The 18,119-nt window shown below is 38.4% G+C and overlaps 1 protein-coding gene across 1 annotated transcript; it reads right to left on the bottom strand.

The window, feature by feature from the left end:
* Positions 1-5,730: 5,730 nt before the first annotated feature.
* Positions 5,731-8,990, bottom strand: LOC136707972 (semaphorin-4A-like). The gene is made up of 5 exons (XM_066682208.1): positions 8,686-8,990; positions 8,477-8,592; positions 7,426-7,589; positions 6,379-6,455; positions 5,731-6,271 (listed from the first exon to the last, which is right to left on the bottom strand). The coding sequence occupies exons 1-5, from the start codon at positions 8,921-8,923 to the stop codon at positions 5,835-5,837; spliced, it is 1,032 nt and encodes a 343-aa protein (XP_066538305.1). The 5' UTR covers positions 8,924-8,990; the 3' UTR covers positions 5,731-5,834.
* Between the last annotated feature and the right edge of the window lie 9,129 nt (positions 8,991-18,119).

The raw sequence follows: 18,119 nt of genomic DNA, 5'->3' as shown, positions 1-18,119 counted from the left end.
ACTCTGGAGCTGTGTGACACAACCAACTTGTGGCGCCACCGTGCTTCCTCTTCCTCTCTCTCCATCATCCTCTCGCACCTCCCTCTCTCTCCTGATCCTCCATTTCTCAAACTTCAGCTTCTTCCAGTGGAGCCGAATCCTCCGGAGCCTCTCTCCTGAGTCTCATCTAGAGTCTGAAAATCAAATGGATACAGGCCTTTGTACACATCTTAAAATGTTGTGAAACATGACGATCTTGCTCCTTTCCCACAGAATTAATGGTAGGCTGCAATTTGGTCGTTTTACATATGTAAAGCATTGTTTTGGTACAGAGCTGCAGCACAGGCTCAAACCTCATGGACACTAGTTTAAAGCAGTTTAATAATGGTCATTGATAAATACAACCAGTCTATGTTTATTATTCACCTCCAACTCCACGAGGTCAGAGTAACAGATTCGCTCACACACCAGCTGAGGCACTCTGTCTCCTTTTTAACTGCAAAGAGGGGGAAAGGGAAAAAAAACCAAAAGCAAACATAAGCCCAAATATAACTGATTCTTAAACTGGTCAGAGGGTCAAACACTTACTTACCTTCAAACATCTTTTTGCTGAAGTTAAACAGAACCACACCGAGGTTGCCTCTGTAATCCTCGTCCACCACACCAGCTAAAACAGGACAAGTGGTATTCAGACAGACAGTGGCAGACGCCACATTTCCCTCCCTTGACATGCACAAGAAACTTTACTAAAATGTAAACTGCAGCTAACTTCCATCCAGTTTATCAAAACAGTATTTTCAGCAGTATGTAATTTCACTATTCCCCCTCACACACACACGTTTAAGGGGTTAATCAATGGCTGGTGGGAGACTTAATAGAATCAGACACCAAACTTACCTCCAACACCTTTGAAATATTTTGCTGCCAGACCAGAGCGAGGAGCTTAAAAACAAGTAGAAGAAATATTCATTTGAATGTTTCAGTGATCTAAGGCTGTAAAATGCACCAAGACCTGGGCGAAAAAACATTAAATAAAATGGTGTCTCACCGACTCTACCGTAGCAGAGACAGACAGGTGTATTACGTTCCCTCTACGATCTCCACAGCTCCATGACCATGACTGTGTTTCCTCCAGTGTCCTTCAGCAACGGAAATCCACACACACAGACCCAGTGTGGGTTTAAAGCGTCCTTTAGTGAGAGTTTCAAGAGTATCTCTGTCATCCTGTGCTTCAGCCTCTCTTCTGTTTTAAGCAGTCTGTATAAGCCTGAACACTGCTGCCCCCTACTGTTCATTTTCGACACTACACACTCTGAACACCAGTCCACACAAAAATAACACCACACTGTACACACAGTAATCTCACACTGAATACACTAAACCCAGGATTCTCACACTAAACAACAAACTGATCCCTCTAAACACAGTAAATAGAATTAAAGTTAAAGGTGAAATACACTTTTTTAAAAACATTCTAAACTGTTTCCTTACCATCATCCTCTCGCACCTCTCTCTCCTGTTCTCTTATTCCCCTTTCTCTTCTGTTCTCAATTTTTTTTTCTCTCTCTCCTTATCCTCAATTTCTCTCTCTCCTGATCCTCCATTTTTTCTCATTTTTTTTCCATTTTTTTCTCGTTTTTCTCATGTTTTGTTCTCTCTTGCGCCTCCATTTCCTTTTCTCTCCTGATTCTTCTTTTCTTCCCACTCCTGCACCTCCATTTCTTTTTCTTTATTTTTTCTCTTTTTTTCTGATGTTTTTTGTTTTTTCTCTTTCTTCGTTTTTTCTTTTTTTTCTTTTTTTCTCTCCTGCACCTCCATTTCTTTTTCTCTTTTTTTTCTCTTTTTTTCTGTATTTTCTTTCTTCTTTTCTAATTTTTTTCAAATTTTCGTCATTTTTATTTCTCTCCTGCGCCTCCATTTGTTTTCTCTTTTTCTCTCTTTTTTCTTTTTTTCTTGTTTTCTCTCCTGTAACTCCATTTCTTTTTCTCTTTTTCTCTTTTTTTTATATTTTAAATTTTTCCTCTCCTGCACCTCCATTCCTTTTACTCATTTTTTTCAGTTATTTTCTTTCTTTTTTAAAATTTTTTTCTGTTTTTCTTCATTTTTTTCTCGTTTTTTCCTCTTTTTTCATTTTTAAAATTTTTTTCTTCTTTTTTCTTTTTTTCTCGTTTTTTTTGTCTCGTTTTTTCTCCTTTTTTTCTTTTTTTCATTTTATTTCTCTTCTGTGCCTCCATTTCTTTTTCTCTCTTTTTTTATGATGTTTTTTCTTTTTTCTTTTTTCTGTTTTTTTCTTTTTTTTTCTCTCCTGCACCTCCATTTCTTTTTCTTGTTTTTTTTTCTTTTTTTCTGTATTTTCTTTCTTCTTTTCAAATTATTTCAAATTTTCTTCATTTTTATTTCTCTCCTGCGCCTCCATTTTTTTTTCTCTTTTTTTCATTTGTTTTCATTTTCTTCTTTTTCTTTTTTCAGTTTTTTCTCGTTTTTTTCTTTTTTTTCTCTTTATTTTTCATTTTATTTTTCTCCTGTGCCTCCAATTCTTTTTCTCTTTTTAAAAATTTTTTTTTTTTTTTCTGTTGTTTTTTCTTTTTTTCTCTTTTAAATTTTTTTTTTCTGTTTTTTTTTTATTTTTATTTTTTCTGTCACTGTCCTGATCTTCAGAGGCACAAAGAGTATATTACTTATATTAATAATGCCAATAGTATTAATGTTAATAATATTAATCCTACCATTTTCCTTAGTCCACCGTGTCTGTCCTTTTCATTCAGTTTATCATTTCTCATCATTTCTTTCCGATTAATCCATTCCTCCTGTTCTTCCATTATTATCCTTAACTCCCTCCTTTGCCTGTCGATTTCACACAACGAGTCAATCCACGCTCTTTTTTCATTTTCTGCGATTCCCCTCAGTCTCAACTGTTCTTCTATCCATCTCTCTGTCGCCATTTCTCTCCTGGAGGCCCGTAGTTCCTGTTCTCGCATTAGTCTCTCTATCTTCTGTTCTTTTTCTTCCTTCCTCTCCTGTTTTTTCATGGCTCTGTCTCTCCACCATTCTATAATGCCTCTCCTTTTCTTCTCTTCACATGTTTCTCTGCATCTCTCCCGTTCTTCCATTTCTCTCAATTCCCTCACCCTTTGCTGTTCTTCCATTTCTCTCTCTCTCTCCAGTTCTCTCAATTCCCTCATCCTCTCCTGTTCTTCCATTGCTTTCTCGCTCATCTGATCCTCCAGTTCTTTCTCACTCTGCCATTCTCTCAGTTCCCTCAACCTCTCCTGATCATCCATTTCTGTCTCTCCTCTCTGTTGTATCTTGTCTTGGTCCAGCAACCATTCCACCAGTCTTCTACAATTCTCTTCCCTCATTTCTCTGTTTATCTGCCATTCTCTCTTCCTTTGCTCTCTCTCCTGTTCTCTTTTTTTTCTCGTTTCCTCCCTCTTTCTTTCCTCCTTTGCCTGCCTTTTTCTAATTGCTCGGTCTCGCCACCATTCCCTCATACCTTTCCTTTCAGTGTCCGGCTTGTCTGCTTGGTACTCACAGCAGCAGAACCAGTGGCAACACATTTCTAACATTTTCTTTTTCTTTCTTTCTGTGGTCTGTTCTCTGTGGCTGTAGACTCACACTGACCTGAAGCACCAGAGACAGCGGAACTGAACTGACCTCAACCTTCCGCTTCCATCTCTATGACAACACACCTGAACACACCTAGTCCATTATGACATCCCAGCCCAGTCAGAGGGTTTCACACACTGTTAAAGTCCCTGTGACTGAATGAATGAGCATGAACTGCTGATAATAGTAAATTGGTAGAGGTTGTAGCAGTAATATTACCTGCCACTTCTGAAGTTACCTTCGGCATCAGTCTTTTATCTGAATTAATTTAAAGTAGGTGTGTAGATGAGATCCATTTTCAAAATCAGTTTTAAATCATTTTGATTTAGATCCTGTAACTGCTCAGACAATCTTCAGCTAGTGTCTGATGTACAAAATGTATGAAGATGTGTAAACTGACAAGACGTTTATTAACTTCACCACCTTGTTTCTGCACTCACTGTCCATTCTCTCAGCTCCACTGACCACACAAGAGAACTTTGAAGTTCTACAATCACAGATTGTAAGCCACCTGCTGCTCTGCATACTTTCACAATTCCCTCTGTTCTTCAGCGCTCAGGACTCCCACAGAGCAAGTGTGATGTGGTGGCGGATCATTCTCAGCGCTGCAGTGACACTGACGTGGTAGTGTGTGTTGTGCTGGTGTGAGTGGATCAGACACAGCAGCGCTGCTGGAGTTTTTAAACCTCTCAGTGTCACTGCTGGACTGAGAATAGTCCACCAACTAAAAATGTCCAGGCATTTAGATTTGCTGTGTCTAATTAGGTAGGTTTTGAGGATACAGACTAGGTGTAGCTTTGGCCTCAGTGTTTTAACACCACCACCATCACCACTGCTACTAATGCTATTAGTATTAGGGGTGGGCCAAGTTCAACTAATATACCAATAGGGAGTGTATAATATGGTACATGTGCACAGTAACAGAAAAAAAAATACTCAGCACATTTCCATCAGATATTTTATTGTAGAAATGACAAAGAACACACATATATTTATATATAAACCCCATAAACATAAAGAAATTTCATTAAAACCCACAGTTATATTATAAATTATATATTATATTAATAAAATACCTACTTTGTTTCTCTTTTTCATGTACAAAATGGCTACAGTGCAAAATGAGACACTCTAAAATATCACTCATACTCTTTTAAATGACTTTCTCCCACTTTCCACTTCCTATAGAATGTATTTAAAGTAAAGTATGTAGGTAGAACAATCAAGTACCTTTCCTACTGGGATTAAACCACACAACACTGCAGAACCTCTGTTTCTTTTCATGGTGTTAGTGCCGTATCAAATCCTACAGTTGTTCTTACTAAAATCACTAAGTAGTTATTTTGTAATAAATTGCACTTCTCCAAAAAATATAACTTTTTACAAATACAAAACATAACTTACGATGTAATAAACCATAGTTTTCAAATATTCTCACTAAGATTTGCCAACTGTCTTACAAATGTCACACTTTAACCAGGCAACCTTTGTGTCTATATATGAATTTAAGCCAAAGACCATTTTTAGAATGTAAATGCAAGTCCAAATACAAAAAAAAAAACAAGGGTTATGTGAGTAATTTTAGGGCCAAATGCCCGGTTTTTTCTTTATGTTCTTTCTTTGTAGTTCAGTTTGCTACGTGTTTTGTTGCACTAATCCCAGAATCACAGTTGCACAGTGTGCCTTGTAAACTGTTTTGTGCTTGTAAAGGGTGGACGTATTACATGTTGTGAACCTGAAAGTAAAAAGGCATATTTGAATCTTTGTGAAATATTCTTTTTTCACAATTGTTTGCGTCTCATTTCCTTATGTAAAGAGTATTGAGTGTTAGAGCATCGAATCTTAATCATAGAGATGTGCAAAGCTGTTTCTTAAAATAGAACTGCATTAAACATTAAAACACTGCTTCCATATCTAAAACGCTGTTGAAATAGAACTTTCTAACAGTGTCTTATGTGACAATAGCTGCCAGCTTCACACATCTCTGGGATGTACCATTACGATAATTTAATAAAAACAAATCTGTGTTAATTTGTCCATCATTTATTTCAATAAATATTTCATAGCAGATATTTACAAAAAGAAAAACTTTTTCAAAACTACTTTTTATTGTTTTTGTTTTATCATCAGTTGCAGTCATACAGTAGTCATGCTTTCAAAGATAACACAGAAAAGAATATATTATCTCATAAAACAACCAATTATTTCAATAACATGCCAATGTCCATATTTTATTACTCAAGAAAATATTAAATAATATATATTTTTAATTTTAAAGCTTTAAAGGTTTGTTTAGGTAATATATATATATGTTGAAAGGGCTGACATTGCAGATCTGCTTTATTTTGGTGCTTCCTCCACCATAGCACGGCACCAACAGCAATAACACAAATACATATGGCCAACAGAATGGAAACTGCAACCAAACCATTATAGTGGCTTTTCTGATACAAGCACAGCTTCAGGGAGAAGATGACCGCTGTCTGCTGAAAGCCCTGCTCTTCAGTGACACAATGAAACTCCATGGCAGTGCTGGGAGTGACATTAACGACCAGACTGCCATCTTTATTTTGGAGGTAAAGGGACATAGGGACAATGCTGTGATTAGAGAACCTCCAGCTCACTTTTGCCAGTCTGGATCTTGAGTGGCATGGCAGCATGACCAGCTGGTTAAGGTGGACCTCGTCTGAATTAGGGACATACAAAGAGACAGTTTAATGTAAAGAAAATTATTAAACACAGTATGGTTCTTTAAATTAAAAGCTGAAAGCAAAACAAAACAACTGTGTTTACTTTGGAGACGTGGACTGTTCTCTTTTTCAAAGCTGTCACATTGCTCTGAAACATTGCCGTTGTCCACGTCCTGATGTCTACGAGTGTCAGACACACACACAAACATCAAGAGTTATGAAACTTTGCACATGTCATAAAAATAGACTGCAGTTACATGTTTGTGATTGTAAGCTAATTTCGATTTAATAAAATCATGATACTTGTTGTAAACTCTGCAAATGGTGAATCAATAGAAAAGTTGAAAAGCTAGGGGAGCTCTCCAATTGGTTATACATTTATGAGTTAGGCCAAAGGCCAACTTTAATCATTAATATTACTAACAACTAACAAACAAGTTTTAAATATTGTACAAACAAGATTTAAAGAATGTCATTTTATATTAATTCTTGTGTAGTATTAAAAATGAGAATTGGCATTTTACTGAGTAAAAAATAACCTACAAATTAAGAGTTTGACATATATAAGTGAGAAAAAAAGAATGTCACTGCATTTGTTATTAGTTCCCTCAAGGGACAAGTGCTGCAAAACATGCAATGATTTGTTCTGTTCTTGAGGATAAAATTGCATCCAAAAGTACATAAGAGTTTTGCTTCAGATAATTTAAAGATAATAATACTTCATTTGGTAAAAATACTTATTTTATATAATACTATTCAACACTTACCATAAAATGACAAAAATTCTATATATTTTTATCTTTTCTTAATACCTATTTGTACATGTAATATAATTAGGAACTGACAGTAGATTCAATAACTGGGATACATTTTGTAAGACATCATTCTAAGCCTTCAAGAAGTCATATCTATGCCACTGTTATGAATGGCAGCTGGACTGAGATACAGAAATTCAAAAAAGCCCAGTTCTAATTGGGCTCTGAAAGAGACACTTTAAGAAGTGAGCAAAATGAGCAATATCATAATTATCCCTCATTTCTGACAGATTTTAGACTTTTACAGCCAGAACTGAAGGAAGAGCTCTTATGAATTATTCATAATTAATGACAATGATAAAAAGATGAACTTGGTGATTAATCTGTAAACTCACAAGTTAGGCTTCATGTTGGACACTAGGACACAAACTTTGTCCTGAGGGTCCCAGCCACAGAATGGATCCCGAGCCAAAACACACTCTGCACAACTCGGGTAGAAGGAGCAGTTAGCCACTGGAACCCTGACCACACCTTCAGAAAAGCCTATAAACACCACACCCTGTACAGAAGACATCAAACTGTCTGATATTGTCAAACACTGAGCAGAAAAGGACATAATCTGCTGCACCATACACTTCAGCCCAGTCCTTCAGAACCTGTCCACTTTTCTACTGTTCTAGTCAATGCCCCACTATGAAAATAATGCTAATTTGCGCAGCACGGTGGCAGTACAGTGACTGCAACACAGCTTAAGAGTTCTGGGACGGTGTGTTCAGCTCCATTTCCAATGATTATGAGGAGTTTGATGTGTTCTCTGTGTGTGTTTCTGTCAGGTGTTTATTTTCCACAGTCTAAAAACACATGTTGGTAGGTGGATTATCTGTGTGTGAAATTGCACATTGATGTGTGTGAGCAAGTTTCTAAGTGTGTGATTCCATCCTGGGTGTTACCTCAGCCATCCAAGACTATGTAGTTGGCTTCACTTTCTATGGGAGGGAAGGATGCCCCATCCCTTCACTTGTTACACAGGCACATTGCAAGTCAGTGTGGGAGCATGTTGACTCATATAGCAGCTATGGATGTTTGGTGTTTAACTGCTCAACAACTTTATTGTTTTTTTTTCATTATGCACCAGTTTTTGTGTGTGTGTGTGATAGGTCTGGGCTAGGTTAGCTCTCTGACTCTCTTACGTCAGGGCCAAGCTTTTGTAATCCATGCAAAATGTGAATTCGTCTTGTCATACTGAAACAAGTAAGGCCTTTCTAGAGAAAGACATGGTCTGGATGGCAGCACAATGGATCTATTTTAGATCCAATCTTGTCACAGACCTACTGTCAGTTAAACTCATATTTCATATTTTGTACCATTACACACCTTTATCAGTATTTCATTCCCTGTCAAACTTTTTAGTGCCATTTTTGTTAATTATAAAAGACAATGATATACCTTTGTAACAGAGACAATTATGCTTTTCAAAGTCTGTGGTGGCTTGAAAACCTGGATCTCTTCAATAATGTGGGTTCTGTTTTTTAACAGTACTGCTTTGTGAAGGAATCCTGATTCTAGACAAAAGATTGACAAAAAGGTCATGTAAACTCACAAAATAACCAAATGAAGAGAAAATAATAAGTTTAAGGTGTTCTAGAAGTGTGTACCAGTAAGCAGGTAGAGGACAGAGTATTTGTGGCCATTGGCAGCCTTGACTCTTTGGGCTGTGATTTGACTGTATTCTTCTATGGATGTGAGAAGCTGATTTTTCCCCACAGAATACACATGTGAAGCTATCAGGAAGGTTTTCTTCTCAAGGTTCAATATGGTGTCACTCTCACTATTTAACTTACACTGTAAAAACAGATTGAAGAAGAAAGATAAATATTTGTATTGTTCATTCATTTCAGTACTTCTTCAATTTTCAGTGATTCCTAATAAGAATGTCTTTACATGGCCCAGATTGCCATCAGTGTTAAGTTCGTCTATCCATTGGTTAGTGAAGCTCTTGTAGTTTCATGTGAATGCTGTTTTTATATCACTTAGTGTAAAAGCACAAACTGCAGACTGACTGGATGTCAAAGGCCTGAGAGAGAGAGAAAGAGAGAGAGAGAGAGAGAGAGAGAGAGAGAAAGAGAGAGAGACAGACATATCATGTAGCAGTTGTAGGCACCATCACTATGTCTTGGAGCAAATTGAGAGGCAGCTGCTTCTCTTGTCTGGCATATGAGCTGAGATTTGGCGAATGTTGTCCAGCGCTTCTGAAGGGTAAGTGTCCCTCCATTGTCAATCTACAAAACGATTCTTACATAAATACAACATGCAAAAAATACTTGGAATATTTCAGTGTATGTTTCCAGATATGTTGGGATGCTTTGCATAATGTAATTTAAATCTTACAAATCATTGTGAAAATGTAATTACTTTATTTAGTTGACAACTGAAAAAATTGACAAAGATAATATAACATTCATGGTCTGTTACCACTTATCCAGTTCAGGGTCCCGGTGGCAGGAACACCGGTATTTCACAGTGCAACACACACATTCATTTTTGAGTCGCCAATCCAGATACAAACGTGTTTTTGGACCGTGGGAGGAAACCCATGCGGATACGGGGAGAACACACCAAACTCCTCACATACGGAGCAGGAATCAAACCCACGACCTCCAGGTCCCTGGAGCTGTGTGACCGCGACGCTACCTGCTGCACCACCAGGCCGCCCCTAAGGTGACACAGAAAATCCTAATGAATCGAATGCTTATCCATTGTATCCCAGATGTGTACTCTGAATTTTGTAACTCGTATTTTGGTATCTGAATTTGGTCTATCGAATTTGAGCAACTTCGAAATATATTGTTTGAATTGTTTTAAGCTTGAATTTTTTATCTGAATTTATTAACTTTGAATAATTACAGTGAAAATGTGTTCTTTATATCAGTGCTACAAATTCAAAGGTGGTAATATTTCAAAGTCTGATTTGCTTCCATAGTACTCCCTCACTCCAGAGAATGTATTTCCACAGCCTAACGCTGGTGGGGTTTATACACCTTCAGGAGACTTGTAAAATTGAGCATGGTGGTCTCTGGCTCATGTGCAGCTGCTTAAGCATGTCATAAATGATTTCTATGGAAATTATACACTACGTACATTCATTTTATCCTGTTCAGGGTCGTGGCGGGTCCTGAGCTTACCCAGCATCTCAGGGCGGTAAACACACACTCAGAAACCTCATGTTAGCAAAAAAAAAGATTAATCGACTAACTGTAAGCAGTGTCCTCAAACTTCAGAGGGGTGTATTACGAAGCAGGATTTGTTTAGCCAGATACCCCTGAAGTCAAGCCAAATTTTTAAAGCCAGCTAAATTGAGGACTGTCCAATAGGAACAGAGCTGAGGGAGACTCCTATTGGACAGTCCTCAATTTAGCTGGTTTCGTGGAATGTGCCTTTGAAGAAATGACAGATGTGTGGGTGTCCACAAGCGTTTGAGGAGAGAAACTTAGAACGGGAGTGATGTTGATTAGTGAAACTTTTGGAGGCGAATGGAACTGGGCAACAATGAAAGCTCAACTAGCCTCAACATCCTGCAAATTCCTGTATTGTAAAACACGTCTGTAAATTACGATCACATTTGCTGTAATGGCATTGTGAGGAAGCTTCAGAGGAGAACATCTTGTTCCCTTCACCCAACTCTTCTGATGGAGCACTTCACACCAAGTCTATCTCCCACATAGTAACAATTAAACGTTCAGGAAAATGGTGGAGTTCCCCTTAAAGTCAAAGCAAACTACTTAATGTTTTGATTGCTATGTTTAATACATTCTTTAAGATCTACAGGAGTGTCACAGTAGGATAATCTGCCTGAAGCAAATCAATGGCTGGACAGGAAGACACATGGAAAAACTTCAGAATTCAAGTGTCAGTCAACAATAACGTGGAGGGCGCCACCTGTCGGCAGCTCCCAAGTACTGCCTTAATCTCCATCAGTGTATAGGAGGAGTTCAACAACACAAACATGAAGATAATGAAGGTTTTTTTTTTCTTTTTTAATGCATAACATTTAAAAACTTCAGCTTCCTCCAGTGGAGCTGAATCCTCCGAAGCCTCTCTCTTGAGTCTCTGCTAGAGTCTGAAAATCAAATGAATACAGGCATTTGTACACATTTTAAAATGTTGTGAAACATGACAAACTTGCTCCTTTCCCACAGAATTAATGGTAGGCTGCAATTTGGTCGTTAAAAGCATCGTTTTGGTACAGAGCTGCAGCACAGGCTCACACCTCATGGACACCAGTTTAAAGCAGTTTAATGATGGTCAGTGATAAATAAAACCAGTGTATGTTTATTATTCACCTCCACTGTCTGGTGTTCAGACGCCACTTTTCCCTCCCTTGACATGCCCCAGAAACTTTGCTAAAATGTAAACTGCAGCTAACTCCCATCCAGTTTAAAATTTCCCCTCACACACACACTTTTAAGGGGTTAATCAATGGCTGGTGGAAGACTTCATAGATGTTGGAGGTAAGTTTGGTGTCTGATCTTATTAAGTGCTTTGCTGCCAGACCAGAGCAAGGAGCTTAAAAACAAGTAGAAGAAATATTCATTTGAATGTTTCTGTGATCTAAGGCTGTAAAATGCACAAAGGCCTGGGCGAAAAAAAACATTAAATAAAATGGTGTCTCACCGACTCTTCCGTAGCAGCCCGGAGGTACAGCAATCTGAATATCAGTCTTCACCACTACTTTATCCATAGAAGCAACTGAGTAGTCATAGGCCTGAACACAAACAGTTCATCAAACATAGTCCATATTACATGCCTATCATCTGGGGGGGGGGGGGTTTCTTACTAGTTTTTCCCGCCATTTCTGTTTTTCTACTTCCATTTTTTTCCTCTTTCTCTGCCTGTCTAACGTCCCCCTTCTCGTTCTCTGCCCCTAAACACTCCAGCTCCCCCCTCCTCCTCTTTTTACAGTTCGTCTGGGTGGACTTTAAAGCTAGTGTTGTCTTTTGTGAGGTATGTGGCTGGTTTTGTGCTGAGCCGCTCTCTTCGCTGTCTTTTTATTTTTAGTATGTTCTCCCCTGTGTTTACAGCACTTTTCCTATCATCAAACAGCCTACATTAGTGTTACAACTCCGAGTGTTCCCACCTTTCCTTACCTGTAGAGGTCGTACCCCGCCGCCTTGCTGGAGCCCCGGCTCAGGGTGATGGCGGGCTCCGACAGCTTAGCGAACCTCAGCACTGGTGCCTCCTCTCTACTCCGTTTAGCGGGAGACATGGCGTCGTCTGATCTGGCTGAGCACGACATTCTGTCTGTGGGAGATCAGACAGAAAAAAATATACATTTATTTTAAATGAAGATTAAAAAAAAAAAGTTGGATGTCTTTTTTAATATGACAGAATAATAACACATCCCACCAACCGTCGTTAACTTATTAGACTAATATAATAAATGACACAGATCTTTCAGCAGCATTAAATGTTGCACTATTATTAAAAGCCTATCCAGATACCTGTGTGTGTGTGTGTGTGTGTGTGTGTGTGTGGAACATGTTCTCCGCCCAAGACAGAGTCCTCCTCCTTTTATATTAAACTCCTCAAAGAGTGGCACAGAAAATTCATCCTGATAATGCAGCCTCTGTCACTCCTCCTTCACTGTCAGACCGTTCAGCGCATTAAACCTGACCAGAGAGAGAGACAGACAGGTGTATTACGTTCCCTCTACGATCTCCACGGCTCCATGACCATGACTGTGTTTCCTCCAGTGTCCTTCAGCAACGGAAATCCACACACACAGACCCAGTGTGGGTTTAAAGCGTCCTTTAGTGAGAGTTTCAAGAGTATCTCTGTCATCCTGTGCTTCAGCCTCTCTTCTGTTTTAAGCAGTCTGTATAAGCCTGAACACTGCTGCCCCCTACTGCTCATTTTGACACTACACACTCTGAACACCAGTCCACACAAAAATAACACCACACTGTACACACAGTAATCTCACACTGAATACACTAAACCCAGGATTCTCACACTAAACAACAAACTGATCCCTCTAAACACAGTAAATAGAATTCAAGTTAAAAGGTGAAATACACTTTTTTTATAAAATTTCTAAAAAATGTTTCCTCACCATTTGCTGCTCTGCAATCGGTTTGCGCTGGAAACAGGTCTATAGAGGTGGGAGAACACACCAAGCTCTTCCAGACAGAGTCACTGAGGTGGGATTTGAACTCACAACCCCAGAACTCTGGAGCTGTGTGACACAACCAACTTGTGGCGCCACCGTGCTTCCTCTTCCTCTCTCTCCATCATCCTCTCGCACCTCCCTCTCTCTCCTGATCCTCCATTTCTCAAACTTCAGCTTCTTCCAGTGGAGCCGAATCCTCCGGAGCCTCTCTCCTGAGTCTCATCTAGAGTCTGAAAATCAAATGGATACAGGCCTTTGTACACATCTTAAAATGTTGTGAAACATGACGATCTTGCTCCTTTCCCACAGAATTAATGGTAGGCTGCAATTTGGTCGTTTTACATATGTAAAGCATTGTTTTGGTACAGAGCTGCAGCACAGGCTCAAACCTCATGGACACTAGTTTAAAGCAGTTTAATAATGGTCATTGATAAATACAACCAGTCTATGTTTATTATTCACCTCCAACTCCACGAGGTCAGAGTAACAGATTCGCTCACACACCAGCTGAGGCACTCTGTCTCCTTTTTAACTGCAAAGAGGGGGAAAGGGAAAAAAAACCAAAAGCAAACATAAGCCCAAATATAACTGATTCTTAAACTGGTCAGAGGGTCAAACACTTACTTACCTTCAAACATCTTTTTGCTGAAGTTAAACAGAACCACACCGAGGTTGCCTCTGTAATCCTCGTCCACCACACCAGCTAAAACAGGACAAGTGGTATTCAGACAGACAGTGGCAGACGCCACATTTCCCTCCCTTGACATGCACAAGAAACTTTACTAAAATGTAAACTGCAGCTAACTTCCATCCAGTTTATCAAAACAGTATTTTCAGCAGTATGTAATTTCACTATTCCCCCTCACACACACACGTTTAAGGGGTTAATCAATGGCTGGTGGGAGACTTAATAGAATCAGACACCAAACTTACCTCCAACACCTTTGAAATATTTTGCTGCCAGACCAGAGCGAGGAGCTTAAAAACAAGTAGAAGAAATATTCATTTGAATGTTTCAGTGATCTAAGGCTGTAAAATGCACCAAGACCTGGGCGAAAAAACATTAAATAAAATGGTGTCTCACCGACTCTACCGTAGCAGAGACAGACAGGTGTATTACGTTCCCTCTACGATCTCCACAGCTCCATGACCATGACTGTGTTTCCTCCAGTGTCCTTCAGCAACGGAAATCCACACACACAGACCCAGTGTGGGTTTAAAGCGTCCTTTAGTGAGAGTTTCAAGAGTATCTCTGTCATCCTGTGCTTCAGCCTCTCTTCTGTTTTAAGCAGTCTGTATAAGCCTGAACACTGCTGCCCCCTACTGTTCATTTTCGACACTACACACTCTGAACACCAGTCCACACAAAAATAACACCACACTGTACACACAGTAATCTCACACTGAATACACTAAACCCAGGATTCTCACACTAAACAACAAACTGATCCCTCTAAACACAGTAAATAGAATTAAAGTTAAAGGTGAAATACACTTTTTTAAAAACATTCTAAACTGTTTCCTTACCATCATCCTCTCGCACCTCTCTCTCCTGTTCTCTTATTCCCCTTTCTCTTCTGTTCTCAATTTTTTTTTTCTCTCTCTCCTTATCCTCAATTTCTCTCTCTCCTGATCCTCCATTTTTTCTCATTTTTTTTCCATTTTTTTCTCGTTTTTCTCATGTTTTGTTCTCTCTTGCGCCTCCATTTCCTTTTCTCTCCTGATTCTTCTTTTCTTCCCACTCCTGCACCTCCATTTCTTTTTCTTTATTTTTTCTCTTTTTTTTCTGATGTTTTTTGTTTTTTCTCTTTCTTCGTTTTTTCTTTTTTTTCTTTTTTTCTCTCCTGCACCTCCATTTCTTTTTCTCTTTTTTTTCTCTTTTTATCTGTATTTTCTTTCTTCTTTTCTAATTTTTTTCAAATTTTCGTCATTTTTATTTCTCTCCTGCGCCTCCATTTGTTTTCTCTTTTTCTCTCTTTTTTCTTTTTTTCTTGTTTTCTCTCCTGTAACTCCATTTCTTTTTCTCTTTTTCTCTTTTTTTTATATTTTAAATTTTTCCTCTCCTGCACCTCCATTCCTTTTACTCATTTTTTTCAGTTATTTTCTTTCTTTTTTAAAATTTTTTTCTGTTTTTCTTCATTTTTTTCTCGTTTTTTCCTCTTTTTTCATTTTTAAAATTTTTTTCTTCTTTTTTCTTTTTTTCTCGTTTTTTTTGTCTCGTTTTTTCTCCTTTTTTTCTTTTTTTCATTTTATTTCTCTTCTGTGCCTCCATTTCTTTTTCTCTCTTTTTTTATGATGTTTTTTCTTTTTTCTTTTTTCTGTTTTTTTCTTTTTTTTTCTCTCCTGCACCTCCATTTCTTTTTCTTGTTTTTTTTTTCTTTTTTTCTGTATTTTCTTTCTTCTTTTCAAATTATTTCAAATTTTCTTCATTTTTATTTCTCTCCTGCGCCTCCATTTTTTTTCTCTTTTTTTCATTTGTTTTCATTTTCTTCTTTTTCTTTTTTCAGTTTTTTCTCGTTTTTTTTTTTTTTTTCTCTTTATTTTTCATTTTTCATTTCTCCTGTGCCTCCAATTCTTTTTCTCTTTTTAAAAATTTTTTCTCTTTTTTTTCTGTTGTTTTTTCTTTTTTTCTCTTTTAAATTTTTTTTTTCTGTTTTTTTTTTATTTTTATTTTTTCTGTCACTGTCCTGATCTTCAGAGGCACAAAGAGTATATTACTTATATTAATAATGCCAATAGTATTAATGTTAATAATATTAATCCTACCATTTTCCTTAGTCCACCGTGTCTGTCCTTTTCATTCAGTTTATCATTTCTCATCATTTCTATCCGATTAATCCATTCCTCCTGTTCTTCCATTATTATCCTTAACTCCCTCCTTTGCCTGTCGATTTCACACAACGAGTCAATCCACGCTCTTTTTTCATTTTCTGCGATTCCCCTCAGTCTCAACTGTTCTTCTATCCATCTCTCTGTCGCCATTTCTCTCCTGGAGGCCCGTAGTTCCTGTTCTCGCATTAGTCTCTCTATCTTCTGTTCTTTTTCTTCCTTCCTCTCCTGTTTTTTCATGGCTCTGTCTCTCCACCATTCTATAATGCCTCTCCTTTTCTTCTCTTCACATGTTTCTCTGCATCTCTCCCGTTCTTCCATTTCTCTCAATTCCCTCACCCTTTGCTGTTCTTCCATTTCTCTCTCTCTCTCCAGTTCTCTCAATTCCCTCATCCTCTCCTGTTCTTCCATTGCTTTCTCGCTCATCTGATCCTCCAGTTCTTTCTCACTCTGCCATTCTCTCAGTTCCCTCAACCTCTCCTGATCATCCATTTCTGTCTCTCCTCTCTGTTGTATCTTGTCTTGGTCCAGCAACCATTCCACCAGTCTTCTACAATTCTCTTCCCTCATTTCTCTGTTTATCTGCCATTCTCTCTTCCTTTGCTCTCTCTCCTGTTCTCTTTTTTTTCTCGTTTCCTCCCTCTTTCTTTCCTCCTTTGCCTGCCTTTTTCTAATTGCTCGGTCTCGCCACCATTCCCTCATACCTTTCCTTTCAGTGTCCGGCTTGTCTGCTTGGCACTCACAGCAGCAGAACCAGTGGCAACACATTTCTAACATTTTCTTTTTCTTTCTTTCTGTGGTCTGTTCTCTGTGGCTGTAGACTCACACTGACCTGAAGCACCAGAGACAGCGGAACTGAACTGACCTCAACCTTCCGCTTCCATCTCTATGACAACACACCTGAACACACCTAGTCCATTATGACATCCCAGCCCAGTCAGAGGGTTTCACACACTGTTAAAGTCCCTGTGACTGAATGAATGAGCATGAACTGCTGATAATAGTAAATTGGTAGAGGTTGTAGCAGTAATATTACCTGCCACTTCTGAAGTTACCTTCGGCATCAGTCTTTTATCTGAATTAATTTAAAGTAGGTGTGTAGATGAGATCCATTTTCAAAATCAGTTTTAAATCATTTTGATTTAGATCCTGTAACTGCTCAGACAATCTTCAGCTAGTGTCTGATGTACAAAATGTATGAAGATGTGTAAACTGACAAGACGTTTATTAACTTCACCACCTTGTTTCTGCACTCACTGTCCATTCTCTCAGCTCCACTGAAGACACAAGAGCACTTTGCAGTTCTACAATCACAGATTGTAAGCCACCTGCTGCTCTGCATACTTTCACAATTCCCTCTGTTCTTCAGCGCTCAGGACGCCCACAGAGCAAGTGTGATGTGGTGGCGGATCATTCTCAGCGCTGCAGTGACACTGACGTGGTAGTGTGTGTTGTGCTGGTGTGAGTTGATCAGACACAGCAGCGCTGCTGGAGTTTTTAAACCTCTCAGTGTCACTGCTGGACCGAGAATAGTCCACCAACTAAAAATGTCCAGGCATTTAGATTTGCTGTGTCTAATTAGGTAGGTTTTGAGGATACAGACTAGGTGTAGCTTTGGCCTCAGTGTTTTAACACCACCACCATCACCACTGCTACTAATGCTATTAGTATTAGGGGTGGGCCAAGTTCAACTAATATACCAATAGGGAGTGTATAATATGGTACATGTGCACAGTAACAGAAAAAAAAAATACTCAGCACATTTCCATCAGATATTTTATTGTGGAAATGACAAAGAACACACATATATTTATATATAAACCCCATAAACATAAAGAAATTTCATTAAAACCCACAGTTATATTATAAATTATATATTATATTAATAAAATACCTACTTTGTTTCTCTTTTTCATGTACAAAATGGCTACAGTGCAAAATGAGACACTCTAAAATATCACTCATACTCTTTTAAATGACTTTCTCCCACTTTCCACTTCCTATAGAATGTATTTAAAGTAAAGTATGTAGGTAGAACAATCAAGTACCTTTCCTACTGGGATTAAACCACACAACACTGCAGAACCTCTGTTT

Source organism: Hoplias malabaricus, chromosome 10 (genome assembly GCF_029633855.1).
Source record: "Hoplias malabaricus isolate fHopMal1 chromosome 10, fHopMal1.hap1, whole genome shotgun sequence".
NCBI lineage: Eukaryota > Metazoa > Chordata > Actinopteri > Characiformes > Erythrinidae > Hoplias > Hoplias malabaricus.
The sequence above is the reverse complement of the archived record's forward strand: the minus strand, read 5'-3'. Positions and strand labels throughout refer to the sequence as shown.

Coding starts and splice junctions, on each gene's coding strand:
- LOC136707972 (XM_066682208.1), bottom strand. CDS start 8,923: ATGAATGAACAATACAAATATTTATCTTTCTTCTTCAATCTGTTTTTA. Junction 8,593..8,685: donor TGTCCTCTACCTGCTTACTG/GTACACACTTCT, acceptor TCTTTTGTCTAG/AATCAGGATTCCTTCACAAA. Junction 6,272..6,378: donor GAACAGTCCACGTCTCCAAA/GTAAACACAGTT, acceptor TCCCTAATTCAG/ACGAGGTCCACCTTAACCAG.